The following is an 18,645-nucleotide window of genomic DNA, read 5'->3' as shown; positions in this document are numbered from 1 at the left end:
GCAAGTACCAAAACATTAAATACATCCCATGATACTAATGCCAATAATAGCAGAGGCCATTCCCTAAGTCAACATGATTAATAGCAGTTTATGGACTTCTCCGCTAGGAACTTATCCAAACCTTTTTTAAACCCAGCTACATTACCGGGAAATACAATATAAATTCCTGCGGAGGGCTTTCGTCTCTCCACAGGGGGCTTGGCGAGCGCGTCTCATTCCAGATTCCACTTGCCCCCGATGCCACCTCGCTGTAGGTACTTTGTCACGTGCATTTTGGGCTTGTCCTCTTATACGATTGTTCTGGAGAAAAAACTGTTAACTACTTGCAGCATTTACTGAATGTGCAATTTACACTCGCTCCGCAGTTGATTTCATTTGATTGTATTCCTCAGTCTCTCATTCGCAAGGTGGGTTGGCGTTAGTTAAAAAGGCCTGGTTGGTGGATGGAGCCAGCGGCGCCTTCATATTGGACTTGGCGCAACCATTTCCATCGAATGATGCACAACATGGATGGTCTCACTTCCAGACTGTCTCCTGCACACCGTCGTTCCTTCTTGGATACTTGGGAGATATACCTGCAAAACCTACCACGTCGTACACGTAATTTGATTTTAAATGCCTGAAAGTTGAATTTTGACCGTATACTATGGGCAGGAAACGGGCCCTCAATATCTTGCGTTCTGCTTTGCTTCCCGCATACCCTGTTGAATTCTTGTGTTTTTATTGCCGACATCTGGGGGAGGGGGGTGGGAGGAGTAACAAAAGGGGGGGGGGACAGAAGTGGGAGGGGTAAGGGGGGAGGGGTTGGAGGTTTTATGTATTGTGGCTGTTATCCCGAGGGTGGCCCTAAACGATCATAGGATCGACGGGTTTTGGGGAGGTGTGTAAGAGTACAGCATCACCCGAACCTATTTGACATGGATTTCCTAGGGGATATCCCAAGTGTGATACTCACCTATAGATAATGGCACATCAGAAAATATGAATTGGGTGCTTCTAAATGATGCCATGACAATTGCTGATCTTTGCAAGTTGTTTCCTGTTATTTTGTTGTATTGACAGTATTGTGTTTACTGTTCTTATAAGAGCCACTCAATAAAAATTGTATTTACAAAAAAACAAACAAAAAAGATACGCTAAAGGTTTGGACAACGTCGCACTGCCATTCAGTAGTAGGATACTGCTCAGAAAGCCAAAACGATCGTGTTGGGTCGCTGAATTTGATTTATGTGATTTGGGCTGTTGAATTTTAATTTATGTTCTCTATGTTTTTAGACATTGTTATTAAAATACATATTAATTGGCAATAAAAAAAAAAACAAAAACCCAGCTACACTAAGTGCCCTAATCACATCCTCCGGTAATGGATTCCAGAGTTTAATTTTACATTGAGTGAAAAAGAATGCTCTCTGTTTGTTTTAAATGTGCTACTTATTAACTTCATGGAGTGCCCCCTAATCATTCTATTATCTGAAATAGTAAACAACCGATTCACATTTACCGGGTCAAATCCTTTTATTATTTTGTAGACCTCTATCATATCCCCCCAGCTGTCTCTTCTCCAAGCTGAATAGCACTAACCTATTTAGCTTTCCTCATAGGGGAGCCTTTCCATTCTTTCTATTATTTTAGTCACCCTTCTCTGTATTTTCTCCAGTGCATCAAAATCTTTTTTGAGATGCAGCAACCAGAATTGTACACAGTATTCAAGGTGCAGTCTCACCATGGAGCGATACAGAGGCATTATGACATTTTCCATTTTATTCACCATTCCCTTCCTAATAATTCCTAATAATTCTGTTTTCTTTTTTGAATGCCGCAGCCCACTGAGTAGACGATTTCAATGTAGTTGTTGTGTTCCGCGGCCGTGGACGGCCACAGCCGCAGCCCCCTACCTCACCCGCGGCGGCGACCTGCCGCGGTAGCACCAAGAGAAGCCCCTGAATCCGTGTCCATCGCTCTGGTGCGGGTCCCTGGGATGGTTGTCGGGTGGGGAGCCGTTCCTGCTCCCCCTTGTGGCGTCAGGCAGCCTTTCCTCCGCGGAGGAAATCCAAGATGGCCGCCGTCATCTTTAGGTGTTGGCCGCGCCTCCTCTCTAAATGTAAAGAGGCCTGGCCTCTTTAACTACTTACAGCTGTTTCCAATGAGCCAGAATAGAGGAAGTATAAAGGGAGGCTTCCTCTGCTCATTCCTTGACCTGGCAACGTCCTTCCAGCGTTGTTTGAGTCTGCTTGCTTCGGTGAGTCTTCTTGCGCTTTGGATACTTCTTCCCGGTTTCTGACTTCAGATTTGGCTAGCGGTGATTCCTGGTTCCTGACTTCAGATTGGCTAGCGGTGATTCCTGGTTTCTGACTTCGGATTGGCAAGCGGTGACTCCTGGTATGTGACTTTGGACTGGCAAGTGGTGATTCCTGGTGTGTGATTTTGGACTGGCAAGCGGCGATCCCTTAGTGTGTGACCTCGGACTGGTAAGCGACGACCCTCTGGCACTTGACCTTGGACTTCTTCTGGACCACCATCTCCAAGGGCCCACCTAAGTCCCAGCGGCCCGGGTCCCTATGGGCTCCTCCCGGGGGAACCATGGGCTTCCAGGGGTGAAGTTCCAGTTAGCCCTTGCACCAAACTCTCAACTCCTTTACCTCTCAAAGGTCCACCTAAGTCCCAGCGGTCCGGGTCCCTACGGGCTCCTCCTAGGGGGACCGCGGACTTCCAGTGGCGAAGACACAGTTTCGCTCCTCGACATCATGACTCTTCGTCTGCCTCCACGGTCGCCTCGTCTCCAGTGCCGAGGGTCAGCTGGTCGTATCTTCTGCCCTGCCTCGCCACCCGACGGGAGAACCTACGGATCCACCTCCTAAGGTACACCATCCTCCCGTCGGCCCAAGGGTTCACAACCTGAGCATAACAGTATTGTTCACTATGATGCCTAGATGTATTTGCTGGCTGGTAACTCCTAGTATGAAACCTAAAATCATGTATCTACAGCATGGGTTATTGTTCCCTATATGCATCAACTTGCACTTGTGCACATTAAGTTTCATTGGCCATTTGGATGCCCAATCTTCCAGTCTCGCAAGGTCCTCTTGCAATTTATCACAGTCCGCTTGTGATTTAACTACTCTGAATAATTTTGTATCTGTAAATTTGAATACCTCATTCATTGTATTTCTTTCCAGATCATTTATAAATACATTGAAAAGCACAGGTCCCAAGTACAGATCCCTGAGGCACTCCACTGTTTACCTTTTTCCACTGTGAAAACAGATCAATTTAATCCTACTCTCTGTTTCCTGTCTTTTAGCCAGTTTGCAATCCACGAAAGGACATCGCCACCTATCCCATGACTTTTTACTTTTCCTAGAAGCCTCTCATGAGGAACTTTGTCAAACGCCTTCTGAAAATCCAAGTATACTATATCTACCGGTTCACCTTTATCCACATGTTTATTAACTCCTTCAAAAATGTGAAGCAGATTTGTGAGGCAAGACTTGCCTTGGGTAAAGCCATGCTGACTTTGTTCCAATAAACCATGTCTTTCTATATGTTCTGTGATTTTATTATTTACAATAGTTTCCACTATTTTTCCCGGCACTGAAGTCAGGCTCACTGGTCTATAGTTACCCGGATCGCCCCTGGAGCCTTTTTTAAATATCGGGGCCATATTGAATAGCCTCCAGTGTACAGGTACAATGGATGATTTTAATGATAGGTTACACATTTTTACTTATAGATCTTAAATTTAATTTTTGAGTTCTTTCAGAACCTGGGGTGTATACCATCTAGGCCAGATAATTTGCTACTATTTAGTTTGTCAATCTGGCCTACTACATCTTCCAGGTTCACAGTGATTTGGTTCAGTTCGTCTGACTCATCACCCTTGAAAACCATTTCCGGAACTGGTATCTCCCCAACATCCTCATTAGTAAACACAGAGGCAAAGAATTCATTTAGTCTTTCTGCAATGGCCTTATCTTCTCTAAGTGCCCCTTTAACCCCTCGGTCATCTAATGGTCCAACTGACTCCCTCACAGGTTTCCTGCTTTGGATATAATTTTAAAAGTTTTTATTATGAGTTTTTACTTCTATGGCTACCTTAATTTCAAATTCTCTCTTAGCCTGTCTTATCAATGTTTTACATTTATCTTTTCCTATTTTATTCAGATGGATCCTTCTTCCAGTTTTTGAAGGAAGATTTTTTTGTCTAAAATAGCCTCTTTCACCTCACCTTTTAAGCATGCCGGTAATCGTTTGGCCTTCCGTCCACCTTTCTTAATGCATGGAATGCATATGGATTGCGCTTCTAACATGGTATTTTTAAACAGTGTCTACGACTGTTGTACACTCTTAACCTTTGCAGCTGCACCTTTCAGTTTTTTCTATTTTTCTCATCTTAATAAAGTTTCCATTTTGAAAGTTTAGTGTTAGAGCTACAGATTTAACTTATTGTCCCCCTTCCAGTCATTAGTTTAAATTTGATCATGTTATGATCACCATTGCCAAGTGGCCCCACTACCATTACCTCTCTCACCAAATCCTATGTTCTACTAAGAATTAAATCTAAAATTACTTCCTCTCTCGTCTGTTCCTGAACCAATTGCTCCATGAAGCGTGGACACACCTGAAGGAGTAGAGAAAATGAAAAGGGATTTAAGAAAGCTTGAAGAGTGGTGGAAGATTTGGCAGCTGGGATTCAATGCCAAGAAGTACAGAGTCCTGCATCTGTGGTTTGTTAATCCAAAAGAGCTGAATGTGATGGGGGATGAAAGACTGATGTGCACGGACCAAGAGAGGAAACTTGGGGTGATAGTGTATGGAGAGCTGAAGATGGCGAAGCAATGTGAGAAGGCGATTGCTAAAGCCAGAAGAATGCGAGGAATAACCGGTAAGAAAAAGGAGGTGATAATCCCCTTGTACAGAGAGGTTCCTTGGTGAGGCTTCACCTGGAGTACTGCGTTCAGTTCTTGAGCCCCTATTTCAAAAACGATAGACACAGGATGGAGGCGGTCCAGAGAAGGGCATCCGTAATGGCATGGGGTCTGTATGAGAAGACTTATGAGGAGAGGCTGAAGGCTGTATACCCTGGAGGAGAGGAGCTGCAGGGGGGATAGGATGCAGACCTTCAGATACCTGAAAGGATTTAATGATGCACAATCGTCAAACCTTTTCCGTTGGAAAGAAATCAGTAGAACTAGGGGTCACGAAATGAAACTCCAGGGAGGGCGTCTCAGAACCAACGTCAGGAAATATTTCTTCTCGGAGAGGGTGGTGAAGATGAAAACAGTGAAAGATTTCAAAGGGGCATGGGATAAACACTGTGGATCCCTAAAAGCTAGAGGTTGGAAATAAAGAAAAGAGTGCATGGGGGTAACTTGCTGGTGTGGCGGTTACCACCCTTAACCAATAAACCTAAATACTCTTCATGCAACTCCATTATGGTTCTCTGCTTCAACGGCAGGGGAAAAGGGGACTTGAAATCAGACAGCAACCAACAAGGACCCTGACTTTTACGGTCTGGGAAACTGATAAACATGAGGGTTACCTGCACAGCACAGCATATACTACCATGAGCTTGCTGGGCAGACTGGACCATTTGGTCCTTTTCTGCCGTAATTTCTATGTTTCTATGAAGCAGTCATTTATTACATCCAGGAACTTTATGTCTCTAGCCTGTCCTGATGTTACATTTACCCAGTCAATATTAGGGTAATTGAAATCTCCCATTATTTCTGCACTGCCAAATTGGTTAGCTTCCCTGATTTCTCTTAGCATTTCATCATCTGACCATTTTGGCCAGGTGGACGGTAGTATACCCCTATCACTATACTCTTACCCAACACACATGTGATTTCTACCCATATAGATTCTATTGAGCATTTAGTCTCTTGTATGATCTTTATACTGTTGGTCTCTGTTGTCTCCCGGACATAAAGTGCCACACCCCCACCAAGCTGATCCTCCCTATCATTGCGATATAATTTGTACCCTGATATAGCACTGCCCCATTAGTTATCCTCCTTCCACCAGGTCTCTGAGATGCCAGTTATATCCAGGGGCATAGGGTGACTGCTGAAGTTGGTGGTGCACCAGAAAATTTGCTGCTGCCATGTGCCCTACATTACCCTCCTATATTACCCTGTGAGCACTAATTTCTTTGATGCAAAAAGCCTATCAATTTCATGCTCACAGCAACCCAGTCCTTAGAGGGAACATTAGCTAATCCCTTAAAATAATCTACTAACACAGTTACAATAAAATATGTGAATGAAAACATATTTTCTGCAAGAACATTCAAAACCGCTTTCTGTATGCAAGTGACATTAATAAAGAGCAAACTTCTGTTTAAAACAGAAATGAGGAAGCGCTAGCCATAATGCTGTATAAGCCAGTGATAAATACCATCATTTTCATAGCAAGAATTAAAGTTACACAAGAGCTGGACCTTTAAGATACAGACAGAGCCTCACCTAATACAGAGTAGGAATGTGCCAGCAAAAACTGAACTGGAAGCCACAAGCCCAACTGGGTTATGCAGTGCAACAATGGAAAAAGAGAAACATCATCCTTCCTCTCATGACATCAAGCAATAAAATTGGAGATATAAAACATCATTAGCCCTGCTAATAAAAAGAATACATGTCAAAACAGCCAACCAACATCCAATAATCTAAACAAACTTTCATACATTTGTTCTAATATTTCACAAACATCAATAAAATATTTCAAAACCTCTGATGAATAAAACATCCAATAATTAATAATGTTCTAATATTTAACAAAAATATTTAAAAACAATAGAAACATCAAATTACACACAATTAAAACTAATAAGGATTTTAAAAAGCTCCTGCTCTCCATACCTGGGATTTCTTGATTTCCCGTTACCCTGAGATTATCGTGCATTAGGGGAACTGGGGCCACACAAACTATCTTCTCCCTCACTCACACATACACACACATACTAACACATTCATTCTTTCAGACACTCCCTCCCACATATATATGCCAATGCTTTCACACACACACAGGCTCACTCTTCCTCACGCACACATTGTGTGTATGTGTGTGTGTGCACATGCCTGTGTGTAACACATAGGCTCTCACAGTCACAGGCTTTCACACACACTCCCTCTCTCTCACACACACAAGCTCACCCTTCCTCACACACACATTGGGTGTATATGTGTGTGTGTGTGTGCAAATGCCTGTGTGTAACAATACCTGTGTGTAACACATAGGCTCTCACAGGCACAGGCTTTCACACACACACACACACATACACATACACACACACACACACACACACACTCCCTCTCTCTCACACACACACAGGCTCACTCTTCCTCAAACACACATTGTGTGTATGTGTGTGTGTGCACATGCCTGTGTGTAACACATAGGCTCTCACAGGCACAGGCTTTCACACACACACACACACACACACACACATGCCACAGGCTCTCACACATACACAATATTCACACATAGCCTCTCACACAGACATACATGCACACAGGCTCTCATACAGACATATACACACAAGCTCTCACACAGACATACAGACAAACATGCACACAAGATCTTACACAGACATACACCTAGGTTCTCACATATATAGGCTCTCACATAGAGAAACACAAACACACGCACACACATAAGCACACAAGATCTCATACAGACATACATACATGCACACAGGGTCTCAACACATACAGACTCTCGTACAGACACATACACACATGTCCACAGGCTCTCACATAGACAAACAAGCTCTTACATAGAGACACCCATGGCCTCCTCTTCACTTCTGGCTGTGGTGGGATGGGCTCCACCACGGCCTTGCAGGCCTCCTCACTTCTGGCCATGATGGATGGGCTCTGCCAGCCTCTTCTTCACTTCAGGCCATCGCAAAATGGGCTTGGCCATTGCCCAGCTGTCCTCTTCACTTCGGGCTGTGGCGGGATGGGCTCCACCACTGTACTGGGAGGAGGACAAGCTGTGCGTGCCCGCAAGAAAAGTTGTGCACAAGCGCACATGTGCAGCTTAGTGGGAACATTAGCCTTGGGCAGCAGCACTTATCGTTCGGGGGGGGGGGGGGGGGGGAGAGCCAGAGAAGATGCAATAGCTTCCCAAGTTGGTAGAGCACAGCACACCCCATTTGACACCCACACCCACACTCTGACTGATGCTCTTCCACCAAATACAGAAAGACGGATTACCACCCATTAAACTGATACAGACATACCAATCACTGCACGTTCTACTTCTTTTAAGCTTCTATCATCCTCTTCTTCTACTCCCAGTTAGAACCATCCTTGTTTTATTGTAACTGCTTTTTCTGCGCACATGTTATAATTTGTTATAATTTGTAAAGGTATACTCTCATGTTATATTTATGTAAGTTTATAATGTATTGATCACCCCTTGTTTTATGTAAACCGACATGATACGAATTTCCGTGAATGCCGGTATAGAAAAAACTCAAATAAATAAAAATAAATAAATAAAAATTTTAAAGTTGGAGATGCCTGTGCACCACTGTGCACTATGGATGCCTTACCCATGATCATGTCTATCCCGTCATTCACTGTTATACACTCTAGATTTCACATCTTACTAAGTTCTTAGACTTCTGGCATTGGCAGACATTTCAAAGGGTGTTTTTTGTTTGTATTAACAACCTGCTTTTCAGTTGATAGGGATAATTTGGAATTCTTTAGCAAAGGCGATTCTTTACTTATAGGCACATGGACTACTTTTGCTTTTATTGGAACCTCTCTGTTGGGATGCCCTAACTCTCCTGTTTCATTAGTATCCTTCAAAGATACATTCCTCCGAACCGTGCACTGCTGAGTGACTGTCAGCTTTCCCCCTTGTTCTAGTTTAAAAGCTGCTCTATCTCCTTTTTAAAAGTTAGTGCCAGCAGCTTGGTTCCACTCTGGTTAAGGTGGATCCTGTCCTTTCGGAAAAGGCCCCCCCCCCCCCCCCCCACCTTCTCCAAAATGATGCTCAGTTCCTAACAAATTGAAAACCCTCCTCCCTGCATCATCGTCTCATCCACACATTGAGACTCCGGAGCTCTGCCTGCCTCTGGGGACCTGCACCTGGAATGGGCAGCATTTCAGAGAATGCTACCCTGGAGGCTCCAGATTTCAGCTTTCTAGCTAAAACCTAAAATTGAGCTTCCAGAACCTCCATCCACATTTCCCTATGTCACTGGTGCCCACATGTACCACAACAGCCAGCATTGTCTAAAATCCTATCTAGGTGATGGTGAGGTCCGCTACTTTTACACCAGACTGACAAGTTACCAGGGGGTCCCCAGGTCCACCAGTCACCCAGCTATCTACATGTCTAATAATTGAATCACCAGCAATGACGGTGGACCTAACCCTTCCCTCCTGGGCAGTAGTCCTAGGAGACTCATCCTTGGTGTGAGAGGACAATGCATTACCTGGAGAGTAGGTCCTTGCTAGAGGATCACTTCCTGCAACACCACAGCAATGCTCACTGACCAGGAGACCTTCCTGATCCAAAGCAGTACCAAAGCTGCCATGTAAACTGAGGTTACGACTTGGCTACTGTGTCCCTGAAAGTTTCATCTATATACCACTCTGTCTGCTTCAGCTCCTCCACATCTGCCACTCTAGCCTCCAGAGATTGGATTCATTTCTCTAAGAGCCAAGAGCTCTTTGCACCAGGTGCACACATACAACCTCTCAACAGTGGGTAAAATATCATATATGTGACACTTTATGCAAAAGACTGGAAGACTCGCTGTTGATGCTGGACTGCTGCCTTCATCCTGAAGTTCCTAATTTAACTTTAGGTTGCTAAAGGATTAGGAGTGTGTACAACTGAAGTCCTTTAAATTTTTTGGTGTATTCATTATTAATCTGGTATTGACCAACAAGGGGATGATTAAACTCTCAATAAGGGCTGGTGCAATAGCAGGATTTAGATTTCTGTTTAATCAAATGCTGGCACCTTCTCAAATCAATCACACTAACACTTTTTTAAGGTGAGTAACTGACCTTTTTCAACCTTTTTACATAGGTCTACACAAACCCTAAACTAATACCTCCTGATGGCTTGCTTTATTTATTAGATACATACAAACTCTATTACTTCCTTCTGGTTTGCTTTTTATCTCAGACATGTACAAACTCTAAAATACAAACTCTAAAGAATTGTACAAACTCTAAAGTACAAACTCTAAAGAATATTAGATTAGAAATTTGGCAGTTACTACCCCAAACCAAATAAGCCTGATACTTCACTTTCAATGCATATCCAACATAGCTCTCTGCTTCAACGGCAGGGGAGAAAGACCGATACTTCACACATATCCAGCATAGCTCTCTGCTTCAACAGCAGGGGAGAAAGACCGATACTTCACACATATCCAGCAAAGCTCTCTGCTTCAACAGCAGGGGAGAAAGACCGATACTTCACGCATATCCAGCATAGCTCTCTGCTTCAACGGCAGGGGAGAAAGTCTGATACTTCACACATATCCAGCATCGCTCTCTGCTTCAACGGCAGGGGAGAAAGTCCGATACTTCATGCATATCCAGCATAGCTCTCTGCTTCAACGGCAGGGGAGAAAGACCGATACTTCACACATATCCAGCATAGCTCTCTGCTTCAACAGCAGGGGAGAAAGACCGATACTTCACACATATCCAGCATAGCTCTCTGCTTCAACAGCAGGGGAGAAAGACCGATACTTCACGCATATCCAGCATAGCTCTCTGCTTCAACGGCAGGGGAGAAAGTCTGATACTTCACACATATCCAGCATCGCTCTCTGCTTCAACGGCAGGGGAGAAAGTCCGATACTTCATGCATATCCAGCATAGCTCTCTGCTTCAACAGCAGGGGGAATGAAGAAAAGTGGATCTATATACAGACAACCACCAACAAGGACTGAATTACATAGTCTGGGTGGCAGGTGGGCATGGGTGTGGCTTGCTTGTTGCGGCGGTTACTACCCATAACTAATTAAGCTAGATATTTCACTTAGATGCAGTTCCAACACTGCTCTCTACATTAATGGTGGGGGTGGAAGAGAAATAGAACCAAAAGGTTACTAAGAGCCAAGAGTAACAGATAAGTATGACACAAAAAAAAAAAGGTGCAAAACTTGCTGGGCAGAATGGATGGGCCGTTTGGTCTTCTTCTGCCGTCATTTCTATGTTTCTATGTTAATATACCCCACTATAACACCTCTCCCCAAACTTGTTTAAGTCCAAAGATTTCTCTTCAGCCACCAGCAAGATGATTGCCTTCTTTCAATGCTCCCACTGGAATTAATCAATCCTGATCTCTCTCCTTAAACTCAGGACAGTCCCAAAGTGCCTTTTCTGTGACCCAGATCTGCTCAGAGTCTCATTAAAGTCCAGGCTGACTCTGCAGTTAGAAAGCTGCTGAAGTGTTTGTACAGAGAGGGCAGGATTGAAGTATTTAATACCTCTTATTATGACGTTCTCCCTTTTTCTTTTTTAACCACTAATGTACTAATTAAAAGATATAGAAAATATATTATATTGTGTGAGCAGGTCTGCGCATCAGAATCCCCAGCAGTAATTTCATTAACCTTTATGAGATACAGTCAAGGGTTCCACCAAAACAGTGGGAGAGGAGGGATTATTTTAAAGAAACTGAGCTTTATATATTTTTCCTTAAAATATCAGCTTCCATGCACCTTGATCCTGTTGCCCTTCTGTTTAGCAGCTCTCTCGTTTTTTCTTTTCGTATATGAAGCTGTTCATAGGCCTGCCACCTCATTCTTTTGCCTGCTTACTCACACTTTGGCCTTTTCTTGACCCCCACCCCAATGTTTCATCCAAAACATCTCTCTGCAATGGCTTTTTCCACCACTGATCCAACTACTACCAGTTCTCTGCTCTAACTCTTACCCTTTGGGTTGCAAGCTCTACTGCAGATAATTTTCCTCCCTGGTGCTGTCAGTCTCCTCCTCTGCAGAGTCACTCTCATAGGTCAGCTTCTACCACCACTTCTGCAACTGGTCCTTGCTGCCACCAGTCTCTCCTGCCTGATCCTAACAGCTACTTCTGTCACAGTGGCTCACAGAATACAAACACACATGATTTGGGCTGAAATGGTGGTAGCACAAGAGGAAGACAGCAAGAGCTCTTAAAGCAGGGAAGACTTACTGGGGAGCTGGAGAAGAAAGTGAGAGGAAGGCTATACTGCAGGATAAGAAGATTGATTAAACAGAAACAAGAAGAGAAGAAGGAGATTGAGGGAGAAGAGACTGGTTGGTTGAAAGATAGAATAAAGTGGGAGACTGGAGTGAGATAAAGGAAGGGGGAAAAGGATATATAGTAGTGAATAAAATAGAGGATGTCATAATGCCTCTGTATCGCTCCATGGTGAGACCGCACCTTAAATACTGTGTACAATTCTGGTCGCCGCATCTCAAAAAATATATAGTTGCGATGGAGAAGGTACAGAGAAGGGCAACCAAAATGATAAAGGGAATGGAACAGCTCCCCTATGAGGAAAAGAGACAGCTGAGAGGGGATATGATAGAGGTGTTTAAAATCATGAGAGGTCTAGAACAGGTAGATGTGGATAGGTTATTTACTCTTTCAGATAATAGAAAGACTAGGGGGCACTCCATGAAGTTAGCTTTGGGCACATTTAAAACAAATCGGAGAAAGTTCTTCTTCACTCAATGCACAATTAAACTCTGGAATTTGTTGCCAGAGGATGTGGTTAGGGCAGTTAATGTAGCTGTGTTTAAAAAAGGATTGGATAAGTTCTTGGAGGAGAAGTCCATTACCTGCTATTAATTAAGTTGACTTAGAAAATAGCCACTGCTATTAATAGAAACAGTAATATGGAATAGACTTAGTTTTTGGATACTTTGCCAGGTTCTTATGGCCTGAATTGGCCACTGTTGGAAATAGGATGCTGGGCTTGATGGACCCTTGGTCTGATCCAGTATGACATGTTCTTATGTTCATTTGCCAGAAGAGGTGAAGAGGACAAAATCTATTTCTTGCACAGAGCAACATGAAACTGAATTTCTTATAGGGGTTTGCCAGATATATTCAGGTGACCTGGACTGGCCCCTGTGAGAGACAAGATGCAGGGCTCGATGGAGCATTGCTCTGACCCAGTCTGGCATTTCTTATGTTCTCAGTGTTTATACAGAGAGTGCAGGGCGTTGGGTGCAATCTCCTACCTGAGCAGAAGCTCCTGCAGGCATTTTCCTCTCTGCTTTTGTTGCTTTCAGGATTAGAAATGAATCGGGGGCACTTCCTCGGGCTGGGGAAGAGCTGAGTGTTTGCCTCTTGCTTTATAGAGGGAGTGAGATAAGTTGAGAATCAGAGCTGGGGAAGATAATGTTCTTCTCTGAATCTGACAGCGCTGTCTCCTGCCAGGCGCAGAGTGATGACATCACACAGGGGAAGCTTCACACTGAGGGCTCAGACTGATGGCATCACACAGGAGGCGTGAGAGCTTCACACCGAGGGCAAAGCCCGATTCAGTGTTGCCAATTTTGGAGATTTCAGAAATGTGAATTTGGTTCGGAGCTGATTTAGTTACTTTTGAAAACTTTATCGAGAAATGTGGCGCATTCTTCACATTTCTAAAAATTCCTCCCGACTTCCTTTTTACTGAACAGCCGTCACAACAGTGCGCCCTCTCCCTTAAGACTTACTGATGACGTTTCCATTTCTACCGACCAATCCCTTGCGGGGGCGGAGGAAGTTGCAGGCAGCTCCGGTCACTGGAAGGGGAGGAGTCTGTATGCAGTGGGCGGAGCCAGTGTGCAGTGGGGAGGGGGACTGAAAAGGGAGTGCTACGTTTGGCAGCTTGAGGCCCGGCCCCGCACTAATCCTGATGATCCCCCGACGCCTCCTCAGCGCTGACACGGCTCGAACGCCGCCATGACGCCATGACCCGCCTCCTTCATAGGACGCGTGCGCGCACTCATCTCAGCCTTTAAAGGGCCGCTGGCGGGAAAGTCCCCGCGATGCCCTTTGATGACATCACGCAGCCCTTCCTATATAAGTGTGAGCCTTTTTTTTTGGGGGGGGGGAGGATTACTAGTTCTACGCCTAAGGGTATCCGAGTCATTTCTGCTCTTCGAGGCGCCTCCCACTAACCATTCTCTCTCACGCTGACTCTTAATCCCTGGGGCCCCTGGCCGCAAAGTGACATTTGAGCGTCACCCTTTCTTCGGCCTGCTCCGGTGTGATGGGCTTGGTCCAATCTCTCCTATCCATCCGACCCTGCTGCGATACAGTCCAATAACAGCCTGATGATGCCAAACTAGTTGAACTGGTATCCATCCCAGATGCTGATTCCTTTGCTAACCGAGGCGGTAGTGCTAGCTTGAAGTGTCATGGGTAGGTCTTCACTGGGGTGGACTGCCGAGAGTCTATGGACTTCAGCACCCGCCTACCTCGTCAATTACTGACAAAATCATTGCTATTTTCAGCTCGCATTGCTCCTGGGCGTCCCTTTGCTTGGCCCAGGAAAGAGCACTGGGATCTCCGCTAGCCCTGCCAGCCAGAGGGTCTTCAACGATGGTTTCTACCACCACATCCGCGGTGTTTCCACTTGCAAGGGCCTGGGCCCAAGCCGTCTTAAGAACATAAGAACATGCCATGCTGGGTCAGACCAAGGGTCGATCAAGCCCAGCATCTTGTTTCCAATAGTAGTCAATCCAGGCCATAAGAACCTGGCAAGTACCCAAAGAGACATTGGCAGCAGTGGGATTCGAACCCACGCCCCCAAAGAGATTAGAACCTTAATCCAGCACCTTAGACCACTCAGCCATGCTACCCAAAAGTCTTAGACTTCACTGGAGGTGCCTCTTCAGGTTCCGTCAGCAAGGGAGGTTTTTCAGATGAGGCCAGTTTAGGCCGCGCAATACTACCCTGCTGGTGTCTGACCCTTCAGGGGAAACTGTGCCTTCTCGCTGCAGCCACTCCAGACAGTGAAATGCACTCAATGTGGATGGCCCTGCCTGCCATCCCACTCCAATGTCTTGAATCAGGGGTCCCTTGCAGCAATAGCAATGAGTGAATACATGCTCTGAAGTTGAAAACACTGCAGTCGACACACTTGACAGCCAGGATTGCTCTGGTACAGGCAAATGACATGCGCAATCAGACCTGGCACTGTACAGGTCTCACAGCTTGTTAGGCCAAAATAGTGGCCGGGCCCACCTATAGGGACAATGGCTTAATTTACCCGCTGACTGAATGGCGTAAGCCTCCTCGGTAGGAGATTTCGGGGGGGCTATTATCGCTGGATCCAGAGTGCTTACAAGTCGACTTTTCGGCCATGCTGATCTGACGATGTCGCTGCGCACTAAGCGTTTGTGATTGGATGACCTTAGTTTTCGAATTTGAAATTGGAATATCCGTATTATTTTAATAAATAGTATGAGTTTATTTATTTATTTATTTAATAGCTTTTATATACCGACGAACGTTGGGAACATCTCGTCGGTTTACAGAGAACAGAACTGAGCAACAGGCTTTACAATTATCATATAATTATATAAGGAACATTAAAAAACATACAATTAACAGTATAGAATATACAACTCGATCGCTCACGTGACTGTGCTGTTAACTAGGAGTCACGGCCTTACTTGCTATCCTTTAGCACCACACCTGCTCCACACAATCCCTTGGGCTGAGGATGACGTTGACGAGCGTGCCACTGCTTTTATACTACTTTATTGGATGTACATCGCATCCACTGCGATGACAGCAGCTGCACACTTCGCACGTACATCATTCTCTTCGGCACACCCCTCACCCCTGCAATTCCTGAATGCAGGAATGAGCGTCACTTTGTTATATACATCTACATCCTGTGTGTAGTGCGTTTTGCTTTCCTGCTTCCTGTATCTGGTGTTCCTGCTTCCACCATTTCAGCCAGTGATCCTTGTCCTCTTCCCATCCCAGTCCTCCTCCCTGTCTCATTGCCTCCCTTACAGACTGACCCTTGAATTTAACCTTGCCTGGACATTGACCATTCTTGGTTGTCTCCTGCCTCTGACCCTTGCCTGGCCCTGGATCTCCACCTACACCGTTTCCATAGTGAATCTTGCCTGAGTCCTGCTGGCCCCCCTGTGGTGGTCACTGAAAGATAGAACTTAAGCGGACCAGAAGATTATTCTACGGTTTAGGGAAACGTAGTGAAACAATGTAGACATTATGGTACATGAATATATATATATATACTGCTTCACAACGCTTTTATAGTTAAAGCTTTATTAGTGCCTGGAGTGTACATAATAGGCAGAGGGGCAATGAATCAGAGTATTGTGCAGACTGAAAACAGGACCCAGGATGGACGAATGACCTGCTAACTGGTACACAGTGCAGCCGTAGAGATGCCTGCGGGCAATATGAAATAATGGTTCTGGCTTAGAAGATACATTAGACTCTCACAAGGGGGAACTCTGAAAAGAGAAGTATCTGTAATGCTATTTGTATTAGATTTACATTCTAATGCTATCTGAATCGGCCTTTTTCATTATATAATTATCAAGTAAACTATCGTAATGATATTTGTGGTATTCTGTGATGTAGTAATACCACTCTGGTCTAACCGTGACACCCCCTGGAAGCCAAGGGCTCAACCCAAGGGGAAAGGGGATGGTGTAGGTGAAGCCCTAGCCCAGTCTCTCTCTAGCATAGCTTGGCCAGCTCTTGGTGAGAGCCTAGGCAGCAAGGTTTCACGCTGTTACAGGGAGGGAGCCCTGGCAGAGGGAACAGAGGAGCAGCAGCTCAAGAGCAGAGGGACTTAGTGCGTCTGTGTATGACCCCTCCCCCTGGATTTTCACCAGTCTTTGGAGACTTTTCATGGTGAATTTTCCTCACATAGGAGCTGGCAGCACTGCTGATGACAACACAGAGGGATTTCTAAGTCACATTTTCTCAGATCACAAGCTGATCTTCCTAAAGAGAATAACAGTTCTTTTCTTTATTATTAAGAACATAAGAATGGCCAAGCTAGGTCAGTTCAGGAGATTTTCACCTCATGGTTTCCTCCCCTCACCCACAGTTGTCCTAAAAGAAAAATCCCGAGATTGGAAACTGCGATATCTCCTGTCCAATCATATCAAATTGGGCTCTGAATGGTTATTACAGGATTTCCTTACTAAAGATGCGCTGCAATTGTTAACCTTTCAGCAGCACTTAGATCAATTGGGGTTTAGATCTTCAGATTATCCGCTGTATTTACAAAGTGCGCATTTTTGTACTGACCTTGTGTGCTCTGCTTCTCGGCCAATTTCCTCACCTGCTCTCATGCCTTTACTTCGCTTATTTAAATCTTCCAAGGGTTTCTTATCCCACTTGGATAAATGTTTATACCTGCAGCAAGAATATCAAGTTGATCATAGACTAACTCAGTTGTGGATGGAAGAGTTAAATGTGATCTTAGACAAAAAGGTTCTTATGGATTCTGTATCCCGTATGCTTGCAGCTGTGATGAACGCTCATCTTAAAGAACTGCCACATAAACACTTCGTAGAGTATTGGTTTCACCAGCACACGCCTGCTGCTTGGAGGTAACGAACCCTTCTCCCTGCCCTAAATGCAGTTTAGCAGGAGCTGGTATGTTTCATTGTTTGTGGGACTGTCCCAAGATTTCAAGATGCTTGGACCGTGTGTCGCATGCCATATTACTGATGACAAATAAAGTTGGCCCAGCAATGGCGATACTGAGTTACAGACAACCGGGACAGTTTTGGGGGAAATACTACTGCATATTTCTACCCAAGGCTTGCTGGGTTGCTAAGAGACGTATAACCACGCAATGGCTATCGAAGGACCCTCCCACGCTTGCGATGTGGAAGCTACGTACGATGCAGCTGTTTAGGATGGAATATTCTTTCCAGGGGTTCTAAAAGAAAGGACGGATCTTTGGACTTTTGGGATGTACGGGGCCCATTCAGAGATTCATCGTAGGATGAGCTTAAATCTTTTATATCCTTGAAGTTAATCCCAGATGCCACATGTCCCAATCACGTTTGGTCTTTTTGCTTTCTGTTCTGTGTTTCAGGTACTGGAATGAGGGTTTGATATGATCGATCTGGATTATATGAACTTGTAATGGATCTAGGAGAGAAGACTATGGGCCTCATTTTCTAAAGTATGGCAGGCCTGCGATACTTTAGAAGATGAGGGGCGGGGGGCTGAAACGGGGGGTGGGCCTGCGCTAGCCGGCAGCGATCACGCCCTCGTTGTGCGATCGCTGCCGGTTTCGCACCCAATAGCGCCACCATAAGAGGTGTAGCTATTGGGAGAGAAATAGGCAGCGAAAAGGCCCTTACCTTTTCGCTGTGCGCGCCGTCGTCGCAGAGTCGGCCCCGGTGACGCCCCGACTCCTCCTCTTTTGGGGCCGACTCCGCCCCCATTTTGGTATCGCACGCGAAAAGGGACATTTCGCGTGCGAAACGTCCCTTACCACGTGCGATATGTTTGGAAAAGAAGGCCCTATGTTACCTGTCCTGCTTGTATATGGGGATGGGAGGGTGGGATACTTATGGAAAACCCGATATACTGCTGTGTCTATGTTATTATTTGATATTATTTCAATATACAGTATGGAAAAAAAAATCCCTTATTTACCTTGGTGAGC

At 45.0% G+C, this 18,645-nt stretch overlaps 1 protein-coding gene and 1 non-coding gene across 4 annotated transcripts in view; both read right to left on the bottom strand.

Moving 5' to 3' along the window:
- LOC115083869 (oocyte zinc finger protein XlCOF6-like) overlaps positions 1-13,931 on the bottom strand; it is a 42,314-nt gene extending 28,383 nt beyond the window's left edge. The window contains exon 1 of one of the 3 annotated variants that reach the window (XM_029587918.1): positions 13,694-13,931. In XM_029587918.1, the coding sequence (XP_029443778.1) occupies positions 13,694-13,708 (15 nt within the window). In that variant the 5' untranslated portion in view covers positions 13,709-13,931. Of the gene's footprint in view, positions 1-6,464; positions 6,760-13,213; positions 13,620-13,693 lie in introns of those variants that run through there. The other 2 variants (XM_029587917.1, XM_029587919.1) reach the window with 2 other exon arrangements.
- Positions 13,932-14,742: 811 nt separating this feature from the next.
- TRNAL-AAG lies at positions 14,743-14,824 on the bottom strand. The gene has a single exon. It is a non-coding gene; the product is annotated as a tRNA-Leu (tRNA).
- Positions 14,825-18,645: the final 3,821 nt, after the last annotated feature.

The sequence above is a fragment of the Rhinatrema bivittatum genome, chromosome 2, assembly GCF_901001135.1.
Source record: "Rhinatrema bivittatum chromosome 2, aRhiBiv1.1, whole genome shotgun sequence".
NCBI lineage: Eukaryota > Metazoa > Chordata > Amphibia > Gymnophiona > Rhinatrematidae > Rhinatrema > Rhinatrema bivittatum.
The sequence above is the reverse complement of the archived record's forward strand: the minus strand, read 5'-3'. Positions and strand labels throughout refer to the sequence as shown.